Source organism: Elaeis guineensis, chromosome 3 (assembly GCF_000442705.2).
Source record: "Elaeis guineensis isolate ETL-2024a chromosome 3, EG11, whole genome shotgun sequence".
NCBI lineage: Eukaryota > Viridiplantae > Streptophyta > Magnoliopsida > Arecales > Arecaceae > Elaeis > Elaeis guineensis.
In genome coordinates this window covers 124,744,577-124,758,158 of record NC_025995.2, presented here as the reverse complement: position 1 = coordinate 124,758,158, position 13,582 = coordinate 124,744,577, and the positions used below count along the sequence as shown (strand labels likewise).

The 13,582-nt window shown below is 36.6% G+C and overlaps 1 protein-coding gene across 1 annotated transcript; it reads right to left on the bottom strand.

Moving 5' to 3' along the window:
* Positions 1 to 724: 724 nt before the first annotated feature.
* On the bottom strand, positions 725 to 12,118 carry LOC105040316 (small GTPase LIP1). Its single transcript, XM_073254845.1, has 7 exons — positions 11,407 to 12,118; positions 10,380 to 10,471; positions 10,153 to 10,294; positions 7,413 to 7,717; positions 4,022 to 4,075; positions 3,791 to 3,921; positions 725 to 1,290 (listed from the first exon to the last, which is right to left on the bottom strand). Exons 1-7 carry the CDS (start codon positions 11,495 to 11,497, stop codon positions 1,098 to 1,100), a joined length of 1,008 nt encoding a protein of 335 aa, XP_073110946.1. The 5' UTR covers positions 11,498 to 12,118; the 3' UTR covers positions 725 to 1,097.
* Between the last annotated feature and the right edge of the window lie 1,464 nt (positions 12,119 to 13,582).

The following is a 13,582-nucleotide window of genomic DNA, read 5'->3' as shown; positions in this document are numbered from 1 at the left end:
TTGGATTAATTTTCGTAATGCAAGTGTGGAATGAGGCACTCAATGATATTGAGTTACTTACCAAGGAAACTGCAAGATTATATACTGCAGCACAGCAGATTCCCGAACTCGCTCGCTGGCATCCTCATCCAAAGTGATCGAAGAGAACTAGGCCATCCCCCATGCCTTTTTTGTTTCAAAAAAAAAAAAAAACTCATTTGTGTCTGAGGGCCATTCACCAGCAGTCTCAGAGGCACTTGAACTGCTTCAGTGTTTTTTGAAGATGAGGCTTGGTTTCGGATTAGTGGATATGTTAGCAGCAGCAGATATCGGAGTAGAAACCCTCTATGACCCATACATAAATTATTATGGCAAAGAGGGAAATAGAGGACGGCATGGTGGTCGGATCACTGTAGGAAAGCAAACAAACATACTACGACCTGACGAAGAGTTGACGATTGAAGGAGATGGTATCTTTGTTTCGGGTTAGCATGAAAAGGTCTCTTTTTCCGAGCAACTCCTATCTTTTGGAGCTACTTAAGAGTGTTTTAAGATGGTGGTCACAGGGAAAATGTCAATCTCCATCGACAGGTCCAGGAAAGTGGAGTATATCATCCTGCATTGAAGTGTACGTAGATTTAGCACTTACTATTCCCATGAAACCTTTTGTGGAACAATCACAAAAATAATATTTTTGCTTTATTTGTATGTTGGTTCTGGAAACACAAGGCGACAACAACTGATAGAACACGATTTAAGTTAGTTTCTCCTCTTTTCTATAAATTAACAGTATGTGAATTAACACTGTTTATTTTCTTCTTACAAGCATTTCACTTTTTGCAATGACATTTGTAAACGAATCACTGGCAATGTCCATAAGATAGATCTGATGATCAAAACTACAAGCAGCATAGCTAAGGCCATGGTGAAATTCACAGAAATCGTGCAGAGCAACTCCGAACTAGAGAGCACATCACAAGCAATATCATGAAATGCCACAGTAAGAGTCCCACCACATCTTCAGCAGCTGCTAAAATTGCTTTCTGGCATTTGCAATTTTGCACACTATGCAGCACGTCTCCTTTTGAATTGAAAACAGTTGTGGTCTGAGATTTTAATCAAACATTGATATCAGCTCGCTTTGATCTGGTGCTGCCAATATCAGGCAAACTTGATGCTGAAAATCTCTGGAAGCTGTAATTCTCGGATGTAGACATTGGCTGCTGCGGATAGAGTGTGGGAGGTGGTGTTAGGTTTCTTTGAGCAGGGAGAGGGGGAAGCGCATTGTACTTGTAGCTCTCGCTACTTAAACTGCGAGAAACACAAAGCATTATGATCGAAGATTTCAACCAGAAAAAGTAACAATAAGAAATTTAAATATCAAACAGGAATAACCATGCGGTAAATCACATGAGATCAGGCTGCCCCACAGCACTTTCATCGTTACTGAGGCACATGCTTTATAGTAATAACTGCTGCATATCAAGATCCGGATATATAGGACATGTAAATATGATTATCTAAGCCATGCCATGTTGTGCTTAAACCCTACTGACTAAAGATTTTATTCCTTGCTTAAGTCCTGGCCCTGTACACACTTCCACATAACTTTGTGCAAAACAGAATAAGGGTGCACGGAAGCATGTAGAGAGGCATGTAAGTGTGTGCAGAACCCATGAGAAAAGAGTAGAAGACCTTCCAAGATATTATAAGTGATCTCCGTGGTTCTCTGATAGAAAAAACAAACACTCCCAAGCACAAATTCAAGCCTTACTACATGGGATTTTTTAACATCATATTATCCATTTTATTGCATCTTATCAAAGTCAAACAGTAGAATTTCATATCTACTTAAGTGTGTGCCTATTTATTGCATCATGCCATATATACATATAACAAGCAATGCGTGCTCCATGAAGAAAATGACACAAATCAGGAAAGAAGGGCCTCATCCTCGTGCTGTCTTCACCATTATCAACTTGTAAATAAATATCAAAAGAAATGTAGAACAGATATTACAGAGGTATTGACATAATCTATACCCATTATGCACCATATGGTTCAGTAAATACCATACCAAGGGCCATAAGAAGCACAAGACTGTTACCAATACAGGGAAGTACTTAAATCATTGGGACTTGCAGCAATTTCAGCAGTAATGTTGAGTTTTAAAGGTTCAATGAAAAATATATAAAAATATTAAAAATTCAAAAAAAAGGTTGAAGTATTTAAAATATAACTTTTTAAAGAAAAAAAGCCAAGAAAAATATATCAGACAGTATTATCGAGTATATGCATTACTTAATTTTCAAAAATGTTAAAACAATGTTTCACATCATTTGCTTGCAATATATCCCCCAATTGTGGATAATAATATAGAAATATGCGAAAATAATCCATAGATAGCAATCTAACGAAAGTAAAACTAATGATAATTCAATAAGCACATAAAGAATTGCAAGATTTTCTATTAAAGTTGGAAAAATTGATGGTAATTCCAAAATGTTTGTGCCTAAAGATGTCTTATCTGCATAATATATAGGAGCTTGATAGAAAATACATTATGATCTATCTACATGAAATATAGGGGAAAATTAGGAAATAAAACAGAACTTAATAGGTCTTACAACTTCCACACCTTAAGAGCTTTTATCTCACACCTCACAAATCACAATTTAGGGCTAGCCTTGGCGCAACGGTAAGGTTGCTTATTGTGACTTAAGTGTTATGGGTTTGAAATATGGAAACAAATTCTCCACACTCAGGAGCAAGGCTGCATACATTTGATCCTCCCCAAATCCCACAACAATAGGAGCCTCATGCATCAGGACACTCTTTATCTCAAAATCACTACTTGGGAGGGCCAGTCTACTTAACATCTTATCTCTTTTCCCTAAAAAATCTCCAAAAAACCTTCAAAATCTATAAAGCTTTGAATTAAAAACATGCATCTAAAACACTTCAAATCTTCCTAAAACTTACAAGATCCAAGTTCGCTACTTTTAAAATGCTTTTAAAATTATATAAATGGGCAAGCATAAAAAGGCAGCCTATATATACATAACTATGGCCCTGTAAGTTACTTTTGCTCAAATCACCATGAACTCATGTTTGGAACGATTATGGGAAAAATTGAAAAGTTCCTGTTTAGGTTTAGCATGGACAAAACTTACGACCATGCTTGAAGTACTCTTCTTGCTAAATTCCACAGCACAAATAAAAAGTTTGCCCATAAAGGGGCCTGCCACATGCGCATGTGAAAATTTTAAATCCTGATCACCTAAGGATCCAGTAGAGGGATTTTCCAACTTGTATTTCTTATACAGTCATTTATTTATTCATTTCTCTGTACTCACCAAATTGATATTTATTTCAGTTCTGTAATTACCAAATTGATATTTATTGCACTTTTGTTTTGGAACTACAATCTACTTGCTTCACCTTAAACCTTATGGATATTGTAGCATAGATTATGCTCTTACACCTCGTATTACAATTTGCCCATTAACACAAACATTCAGTAGGTTGACACAATTTCCAGAGGCCTACTTGTGTTTCAGAGAGCTTTATTTTATTATTTGAAAGCAGGAAGGTCACTGCTATGACCACCTGATTCTAAACCTCCATGTTACGGATCAAGACAGATTGACATACAACTTCAAAAAAATCAAAGGAAAAAATAAGGATGACTGATGTAATGAAAGAATGCAAAATAAAGTACCACTAGGTAATTAGTGCACAGACAAGAATTAGGAAAAAGAAAAGGATCAGCGAAGGTAAGATGATAAAATAAAATGTAAAAAGTGCATACCTTAAATTCTTTTGAAATTGATCATCATCACTTGAAATCTCATCCAACCGCTGGATGGAGTTCTGCTGGGCAGCTACAGACCAATGATTTGGTGCAGGTAGTCCATCAGAAAAATATCTTCTCCTGATCAACTGAACAAATGCATGTCACTAACATTTAAACTTAGATTACAACCAAATAAATAACATCGGTAAAACTTCCACATTATGAAACAATAGCATTGATACACACCATGCGGAAAAACTTAATCAAAGCTTCTTTGTCATATCTAGCTTCTTTGGCAGCCTGCAAATAGTAAATAGAAATTTTAGAAAAAGCTAATATAAATGAATGATTTTAAAACCTATAAAGTAAAAAAGTACTAAGCAATGTTTTTAACCCAGAAAACAAAAAAAAAAAATCAAAACAACATATATTTCATGGTTAGAAAGTAGACTTAAGTATCGAATGTCCCATGCCGCATGCTGCATGCTGCAAATCAAGTAATCACTCAAATCAGTCTCCAAGAGGATCTAGCTCCTACAAGGATCTAGACAAGATTTGATTGCTGGAGTACACACTGAATAGTAAAAATATGCATGACAAGATAAAAGACTTAAGATATGACATAATATGGAATAGTAAATAAAAAGGCAAAGGAAAAATCTATATGTATGAAGAACCAATAAGATTTGCAATATAATTACACACATGATAATGTGGGTTCTATGAAAGGTGCTAGATAATTGAATTTTTGAACATCTATGATCTATGGGAGGTTGTTGAAGACAATACTTGGTTAGCTGTTGTGCGAACAGATTCACTAATAGCCTCCAACTCACAGTACCCACTCCCAGCAGAGCGCACATAGAAGGCTCCTGAACACACCAACCCTAATCAGCCCAAACATTTTCATACATTTTGCAACACAATCAATAAAACCTTTTGTTTTGTTGATTTGCGATATATCTGCAGATGGGTAAATCTGGGTTGATTGCACAGGTAGCTCGGCACAACCAAACTTTGTTTTTGGAAATCCACCCACTTCAATGACACTTGCAAGTCTATGAATCTGCAGATGGGTCAACTTGGGTTGAAGATTTGCTAAAACCAGTTTCCAATCAGGCAGATTCATCACATTTACTAACTGCAGCTGGGTTAGATTCAAGTCAGCAAGTACAGCAATGTTATCAGGCTACCTTTGGTCTAACTAGATTCAAATCCGACCCAATATGTTTGGTTTTGGTTGGGTTGAGCACAGGTTGGGATCAATTGGGTTGAGTATGTGCCTATGTCATCACTAGGGCACAGGAAAATTTACTGTCTATATGATGAAAGCAACATTATAGCAGATATTGTATCAACGCCAATCACTATATCTAGCTAATGTTTATCATCTCTTGCTCAGTGTAATAATACAAAACTACATAGCCAATTTATTTAGCAAAGGCTAAATAGCAGTTCTTCAATACTACAAATAATCATATGCCTATCATTTTTAGGTTGCAGTAGGTTATGCCTCATTGTTTTTGGTCTGGTCAGGTCATAAAGTAACCCATTTTGATCCATTTTAGCTTTGTGACTGGGTCAATTTAGGAACACGCTATGGATAGCCAAGTTCAACAATGAAATGATATCAAGTTCAAAAGTTGGGCCAAATCCAACACAATTCATTAAGAGACATTCTGAAAAATAGCATTTAGTTAAATAGCTAACATCTTCCAAATCAAGGGGCATCTGATGTGAGGACGGGCACTAAGTTTGTTGAAAGGTTTGACTTTTGAGTATCATTAAGCTATAAAATGTTTCTTCAAAAACCAAATCTAAAGGGCATTTAGAATTTGATCACAGTAATGTGTAGCCAAATCCAATCCCTCTGAAATTGGTTTCAAGATTTGGATCTAATCCAACTGAATTCATCATGAGGCATATCACAAAACAAACCATTTAGCTGAACTGCCAATGATGTGCAACTCAAGTGGACAAGCAGCGGAAAGCACTAAGTTATTGAATACCATGGTATTCCAGCATATAGATATGGTACAGAAAGAAGGTAACAACAGGGGAAAAAGCAGTAGACAGAATGTCTGCATTCTGTACACGAACTACCCCCAATCAGGAAGAGAAGCCACTCAAAAAAAAAAAAAAATCACTACATAAACAGGTGCAGAAGCCAAACAAGACCAACGAAAAGGCAACAGTTAGTCCAACTATAGCAACTGCTTAAAACAACTGCAAACAAAGGCAACTCCATTTTTATAATTCATTTATTAGAAGTATGATAGATTTCAGAGTATGCATAGGTGCTTTTCGATAAATAGCAGAATATCTTGATACATTGCACATACATATATTCACTCAGGCTGTACCTTATACAAGATACCATTGTTGTTCAAATCTTACAGTTCACGACCTCGATCTTACCAACTGGATCAAAATGGCCCTATATGATCTCGATCCTGTTAGAATTAGAGTACTAGTTTAGCTTATATTGTTCCTCTTGTTCCTTTGAAACAACTTATCCCTGAAATATCTATTTAAGTTATAACTATATATTAAGTTCTCACCATATTTAGTATGCGTCCAAGTACATTGTATCTAATAATGTATCCAAGTACATTATATCTAATAATGTATCCAAGTACATTGTATCTAGTAGCCTATAAAGGCCCTTTGAGAGGCTAAAAGAAAGATAAAAAATATTCTCTTCCTTCAACAGATCCCATCCTACAATCAGGCTTAGTGTAGGATCACAAGATTTAGATACATATATTGACTACACATTCTTTCGGATCATATATTCTAGCTTGATTATGCTAACTGCATATTAGATCATGGGTAGGCTCATTTTCTATAAATCAAGCGACTGTGGTTTTTAAATTAGTAAGTATTAAGAAGTAAAATTAGCAAACCTGCTATTGGAGTCTATAGAGTTAAAAACTAGTTGCACATATTTGTCCTTTTCTTTACAGCAATATGTTTAAACTTTGTCCCTCCCAAAATATTCCAGCTAAAAGGATAATTAAATTGCTGGATAATGAATAAACTTCTTGAATAACCAAATAAAACGTTTGTCACATTAAACGTGCTATACATGGCCTACACTGGTGAAAACTGGAGTTGTCGATGTATGGCTTTCTTCGTTCATTTACTTTATAGTTGACTCATATTTCAATTCCACATTTCTTTTGTAGTTAAAAGGTCCTATAAGAAATGAAAAAAAAATTATGATCTACGATCGGTCAAATCCAAGCTAGCCCCTTCTTTGGTTTACTACTCGATCCCGATCTTAACAACATGCAAAATGCATTTAAAACAGATAAGGAATTATTCACGTACGCATGAAGAATTTCTGATAAGCTATAAAAGGAGACAGATCTAATATATTTAAAAAGCACCAATAAATCAGCACGCATGATTATTATCATGAATGTTTGCATGCAACAAGTGACTTAGATATCGGTAGAAAGAGTCGTAAAAATGGGGCATTATGATATAGCTCAACATAACTGTAGAAGATCTGAAATTATACCCTGAACGTTATACATACACACACTTCCACACCCACATATAAGTACATATGTATGAATGTATGAATGTATGTATGAATGCATGTACGTATATATGTACGTATAGTTCTTACTGTGATAAGGCCTGAACTGCCTGGGAAGCTCTCTGTTAAAGGAAGTTCTTCGCTAGATGGAAGTAGGCCCTGCTTTTCAACCCACTGGCGAGCAGCATCAACAAGGTTTCCACTGCTTCCCCTGATGCCCTCCTTGGCAGCAATATCAGCTTTGTTACTGATAACCAGGTAAGGAACAGGAAGACCTCCAGGCCCTCCAGATCCAAGTGGAGCTGAAAATGTCCCAGTTGCTGCAATTTCTGCTGCCCACCGATGCAAGCTTGTCTTTGTCCTCCTTTGGGAGAGATCATGAACAAATATAACGCCTATGGATGAGTGTCAAAATAGGAAAATGACTGCAGCATGTTAATTCTCAATAAACAAACTGATCTAAATGATACTTTTGTTCTCAAAATAAATAAATAAACCAAAAAAAAAACTGTTACATGCAATGATCATTTCCTCACTATTATCATAGATAGAAAGTGATATTTCCAGCATTTTCCACTTTACACAATAAAGTCATACATCGTCAAATATGGGTAACATGCATTCTCTCTATGCTCATGACTCAAGGGGGATAAGAAAACTTATTTACAAAAACTTGTTCCTTATCCCATTTTAGAATGTCAGAATATAAACAAAATTCAAGACCAATGAAACCACAAGGACACAATTCTTAAGAGCCCCCACATATTATTTCTATCAAAGCATAGATTCTAATCATCTAATAACTGTGAGAAAGAAGCACTTCTCATGTCACATGAACAAACCGGTGCAAAGTGGACAATCTTAATACAAACAATTGCCATATTATGCTAAAATGGAATATATTCAGATTACGATAATAATTTCATTATCCCCGGATCAAGATCAAATTTTGAAAATCAAAAACAATATCACAGCTGAATAAATCTGGAGATAATCAGATTACTGGCTGCAGGCCTGTGGTACATGCACAAGATGATGATTACAAAAAATATAACCAGAATAAATCAAATACCACCCATATGCATATGGAAAATCCGCATAACGGTGCAACCAATAATATTAATGAAGGGGACATCAATTTGTGGCAAGAGGCAAAGTGATCCATGGCAAGGGACAAGCAAAAGGAATAATTTCCAAAGAAATTGTCGAAAAGACAGGAAAAAAAAAGATGCAAATATAGAAACCAAGCAAAGAAGGACAGAGGCCAACAACCCACTATTCTAGATCCGATTCCAAACTAACCCCCTGATTACTTTACTGACCAAGGATTCATGCACCACAGCTACCCCCGCACCAGTCGCATGTTGACTGAGTACAGTAGCATACCATACCATGTCTATGAGGCCATGCCATTTTCATACGATCATAGGTTTGAAATTTGGGAACAATTTAGCTAAACATAAAGATGTGAAATTCCCAAAAAATGAAGATCTGCAAAAAGTGCAAAAAGAGTTCAAAAACATTCAATATGCAGCATTTTCAATTTGTATATTATAAAAGGTTCCTTAAATTAGCCATGGATAATTTTTCAATATATCATAAAATCTGTCAATAATTAATGAATAATTGCACACTCTATAATAATTCATATAAGAGGAAGGCTTTAGAGTTTTAATCATCTAAGGGAAAAAAAGAGAACAAATTGAAATTGTTTCAACACTTTGGAGACTAGTGTTATTATAGTTCCAATCATGTGCTCGCTCATGTTGCATGGCTAATGGCAAAGAAAAGCAGGTTCATCCCACTCCAATAATGATCCATGCAAGTGCACACCTATCCCTCTCTCAATATCCAATCCCATCAAAAACTTAAAAGATTCCTCTCTCTCTCTCTCTCTCTCTCTCTCTCTCTCTCTCTCTCTCTCTCTCGCTATAAATGTGATCTCGTCATAACACTTCCCTTTTATTAAGTAACCATAACTAATAAACTCCAAAAGACCCAAAGTTTTTAGATAGTCATGTCAAGCCTAAGGGCATCATCTTTTCTTTTTATCCAGCAACCCTCAAATATCTCATGTGGTTCCTCCAAAAAAATCATGACAAACATGTACATACTGATTAAGCAAAATCCAACACTATTTTCTAAAAAGAAAAGAAAGAAATTCCAAGCCTAAATCATGAATGAACAGAAGTAGTATAATGGTGATCTTAAAGATACTGTCATACGCAAAAATATCGTCACAGCCTTCATAACCTCACGCCCATTTGTCCCAATACTATGGCTGCCAAAAACCAATTCAGCCATCACAAGCAACAATGTCTCTTAGATATGTATAAACAATAACTTTTTATGGTTTATTACATTCCTCAAGTCTTTATTTCATTTTACAGCACATATTCAAGTTGCCTGACTTGGAACTTCCCACACTTGAAAATGACTTTGAGTGATCTCCCTCATAGCAGATGACAATGTTTTGCATTTAGCTGTATTTTTCTCACATGCAGTGGTGAAAAAGTACAAATTTTCATATTCATGTGAAGAATTTGATACCCGTTTTTCCTACAAAAACACATCAATATCAAGAAAGCAGAATCCATTGATATCAATACAACATTCATGGACAATTATTCTCCTACAAGCCATTATGATTTCACAATCAGAAATAAAATTTAGTAATGTCCTCCTCAACAGATATTATGTTCCTTACCATATATAAAAAGAAGAAAAATAATACGAACATATGATATCGTGGACACCTGGAGCCCTATATATAGCAATGACAAGTAAAACAATCTAAAACATGAAAGTTTTGATGTAATATAAAACTTACCATTGATTTGTGCATAAAAAAGAGATCGGCAATCTTTATACCGTTCATGTCCTGAGACATCCCAAAGCTCAACAAAGAAGTCCCTTTCTGCATCACCTTTTATGCTGTTAGAAGAGCTGCCAGCACTTCCATAAGTAATATGCTGGATAATATAATATGTGAATTTGTGAGGAAGCATTAAGTGAAAGCATATTCCCATTTGAAAAGAAAAAATGTAACAACCTTACCTTCACACTCACTGTACACCCTATTGTTTGAGGTGGTCTAGCAATCGAAGAATCCTTTACAATTAGATGCACGAGTGATGTCTTTCCAACACCTGATAGGTGATTTTATTTTATTATAAAAAAAAAAAAAACCTTTAAACAATACTGCAATAGGTGAGCATGCAAGCATGCATGGAACAGACATACATGTACATAAGAATACATACATACAAACAACATAGATATGCATGCATGCATGCATTGCATGGAAAAAATTGTGCTAAAACTAATTAGAATAAGCATATACTATAAAAGATAAAATACATTGTTTATTTGGCTAGACATAATTTTTTAGGTAATTCATACTAGATGCAAACTCTTGCTACTCATGCACTTCTGCATGAAATACTAAGCGGATGAAGAAAAAAATATCTAAACTTGCTGATTTCTCATGTTTTTATGTTCCTTTTACTGCTAATAGTAAACTTGATTGGTTGCAAACAAAAACACTTAATATCTCATATTTTAGCTGGAGATTCTGTGCAACACTTGAGGAGAAAAACCATTTTGCGAAACCACTGATTCACCTTCGAACATGGAATGCCCCTTTCAGAATGCCGACATCCATCCCCCCCCCCCTCCACATACACACGCTTGAAAATAAAATAAAACATGATTATGGTTTTTTTAATGCAAGGATGGGCATTAAATGTAATCAGCTAGAGATCAGCTGCAAATTAAACTCTGAAAATCAGTCATCTCATTAAAGTTAGATAAATTTGCAACAAAAAAGCATATTCATTTGTGCTGATCTCGCATGATAAACATTAAACGGAACACAGAATCAAAAAAAAAAAAAATCTAAAAAACAATCAGTCGGTGTAAGATCAGTCGATCATCTAAACAATTCAAGAACCAACACTGGTAAATTATTTCCAGCTATCTAGTCGGAAGGACTAAAGATCCAGTCTTTCAGTAACAAAAGAAAGGTAAAGAAAGGAAATTTCAAAATTCAACGAGCAAAAAGAATAGCAAATCGATCGATTACCAGAATCTCCAACGACGAGGACCCGGACCTGGCCGCAAGGAGGGCCGCCGTTCTGCTGTCCACTGACCCTTTCCCTCGCCCTCCAGAACATGTCTCCTCCAAATCCCTCAATCACAAGAATCTACTCCCGGACCCAAGAAACCCAGTCCCGCAGAGATCAAAAGCCCTCAGATCCATCAACGCAAAAAGATGGGCGTCTCATCGAATTCAACGCAAAAAGATCCATCCAATGGAGAAACCAAACAAAGATTCATCAAGAACGCCAAGTATCCAAACCAAAAACCCAGGAACAATAAAACCCTCTGGACCAAATCGTCTAAAAACACATCAATCGGAAGAACCGAACATGATCTGAGACTAATTGGCCAAAACCCCAGCACTGTCCCAATCCAGAACCAAAGGATTTGGGTGCCGATTCGGAGAAAGCAGGAGGGCGATTCGGTCTAAAAGCACGTAGAAAGCGAGGAATTTAAACTCTTTCTGAATACCAGAAAGGATGGGAAGGAAAAAGGAGGGAAAGCCAACAAGATTTGGGAAGGGAGATGACCTATTTTGTTCGATATTTCCTTCTCAGCTTATAAAATGCCCAGGATCGAAGAAGCAAAGAAACGAGTCGACGGGAGAAGACCCTCGATCTGATCGGCTTTTACCCTTGAACTCGCTGCTTTCGCCCCACTTCTATCCCTATCCAACAGATCGCGTCACGCTGACGAAGGGGCCGCTTATGCTAAATTGCAGCAAGGACTTAACCAAAGAAGGGCGGGTTATGTCCGTGGGCTCCAAGTCAAGAGAGCTCCATCACCTTGGTAGGTAATTGGATTTTTCTTTTCAAAAACATTATTTTGGTACCTTTTTGAATTGTTAGGTAAATTAAATATCCGTCATTAAGCATTCAGTAACCTTCATACTTATTATATACAAGGCTTGGAATTATCTTTCTTCAGAAATCAATTAAATTATATGTATAAGTATGTAAAATTATTAAAAGGTTTTGTATGGATGCTCAGGCTTCTCATTCCAATTGAATAATGTATGTACTAATCTTCGTTCTGCAACTTTAGCATATGCTAAGCCGTGCCTACTATATACAAGGATTGGATTTCACTTATTTATTATCTTTATGAAAGAATGGATTGGATTAGAATATAATTAATAGATACCTTATTAAATTGCACTGTATAGATGATAGGCCTCCTGATTCAAATTGAATAATATATCCCCTAGTTTGCATTTATTGCAAATATTCGACAACAAAATGTCTATCATCAATGGTTTGATTCTGTTTTGAATTCAAATACATAGACTAGGTCTTCCCTAATTTTAGTGTAAGAACCAGATCGGATTAAGGTAGCACTCTACTTTCCACTTGATGATAAAATCTTTGTTGCATGAAAAAAGACTTCAATCATTCATAGCAACCGATGATATGGATCAAAATATACTCCTTCAATTTATATTTTTGTAATATTTAAAGCTGAGGTATACTGTGATATCCCAGCCAAAGCCCAAACTAACAAAAAAAAAAAAAAAAATAGAAAAACAGGGGAGAAGACTCCCTTCGGGAGTCTTCTTCCTCCTCTCGCCGGCTCCTAATCGGAGTCGGAAACAAGTTCTCTCCGGCCCTATTTAAGGAGGAGATCCCTCCTCTCTCCTTTCCATCGAAAATCCTAAACTCAAACGGCGGCAATCGCCGGAAAAATCCCGCGGAAGACCGTCCCTGTGCCGTCCAATTTCTCACCGGAAAAGCTTCGCTGGCGACGGAGGTAAGCCTCCTCCCCTTCCTCTCTTCTCCCTCTTCCTTCCCGTGCCGATGTGCACGCTCGCCGGTGACCGGAGTCGTCGGATTTTGTTGCGGAAGAACCTCTATATTTTGCTCGTTTTTCTTTGATTTCCGATGCCGGTGGTCGCCGCCGACTATCGATCTTGGCCCTCTTCTTATCGGCGAGTCACCCTCCTCTTGCCGACGGCCACCCCACGCCGGCTGCGCCGCCGGTCGGCCAACCAACGGAGGGACCTCAGGGTCCCCTGTTTTGGCCCAAAGGAACCCACGGGAGAAGAAGAAAAGAAGAAGGAGGAGGAGGAAAAGAAAAGAAAAAGAAAAGAAAAAGAAGAAAAAGAAAAGAAAAAGAAAAAAAAAAAGAAAGAAGAAAAATAAAATGATAATGATATAATAATA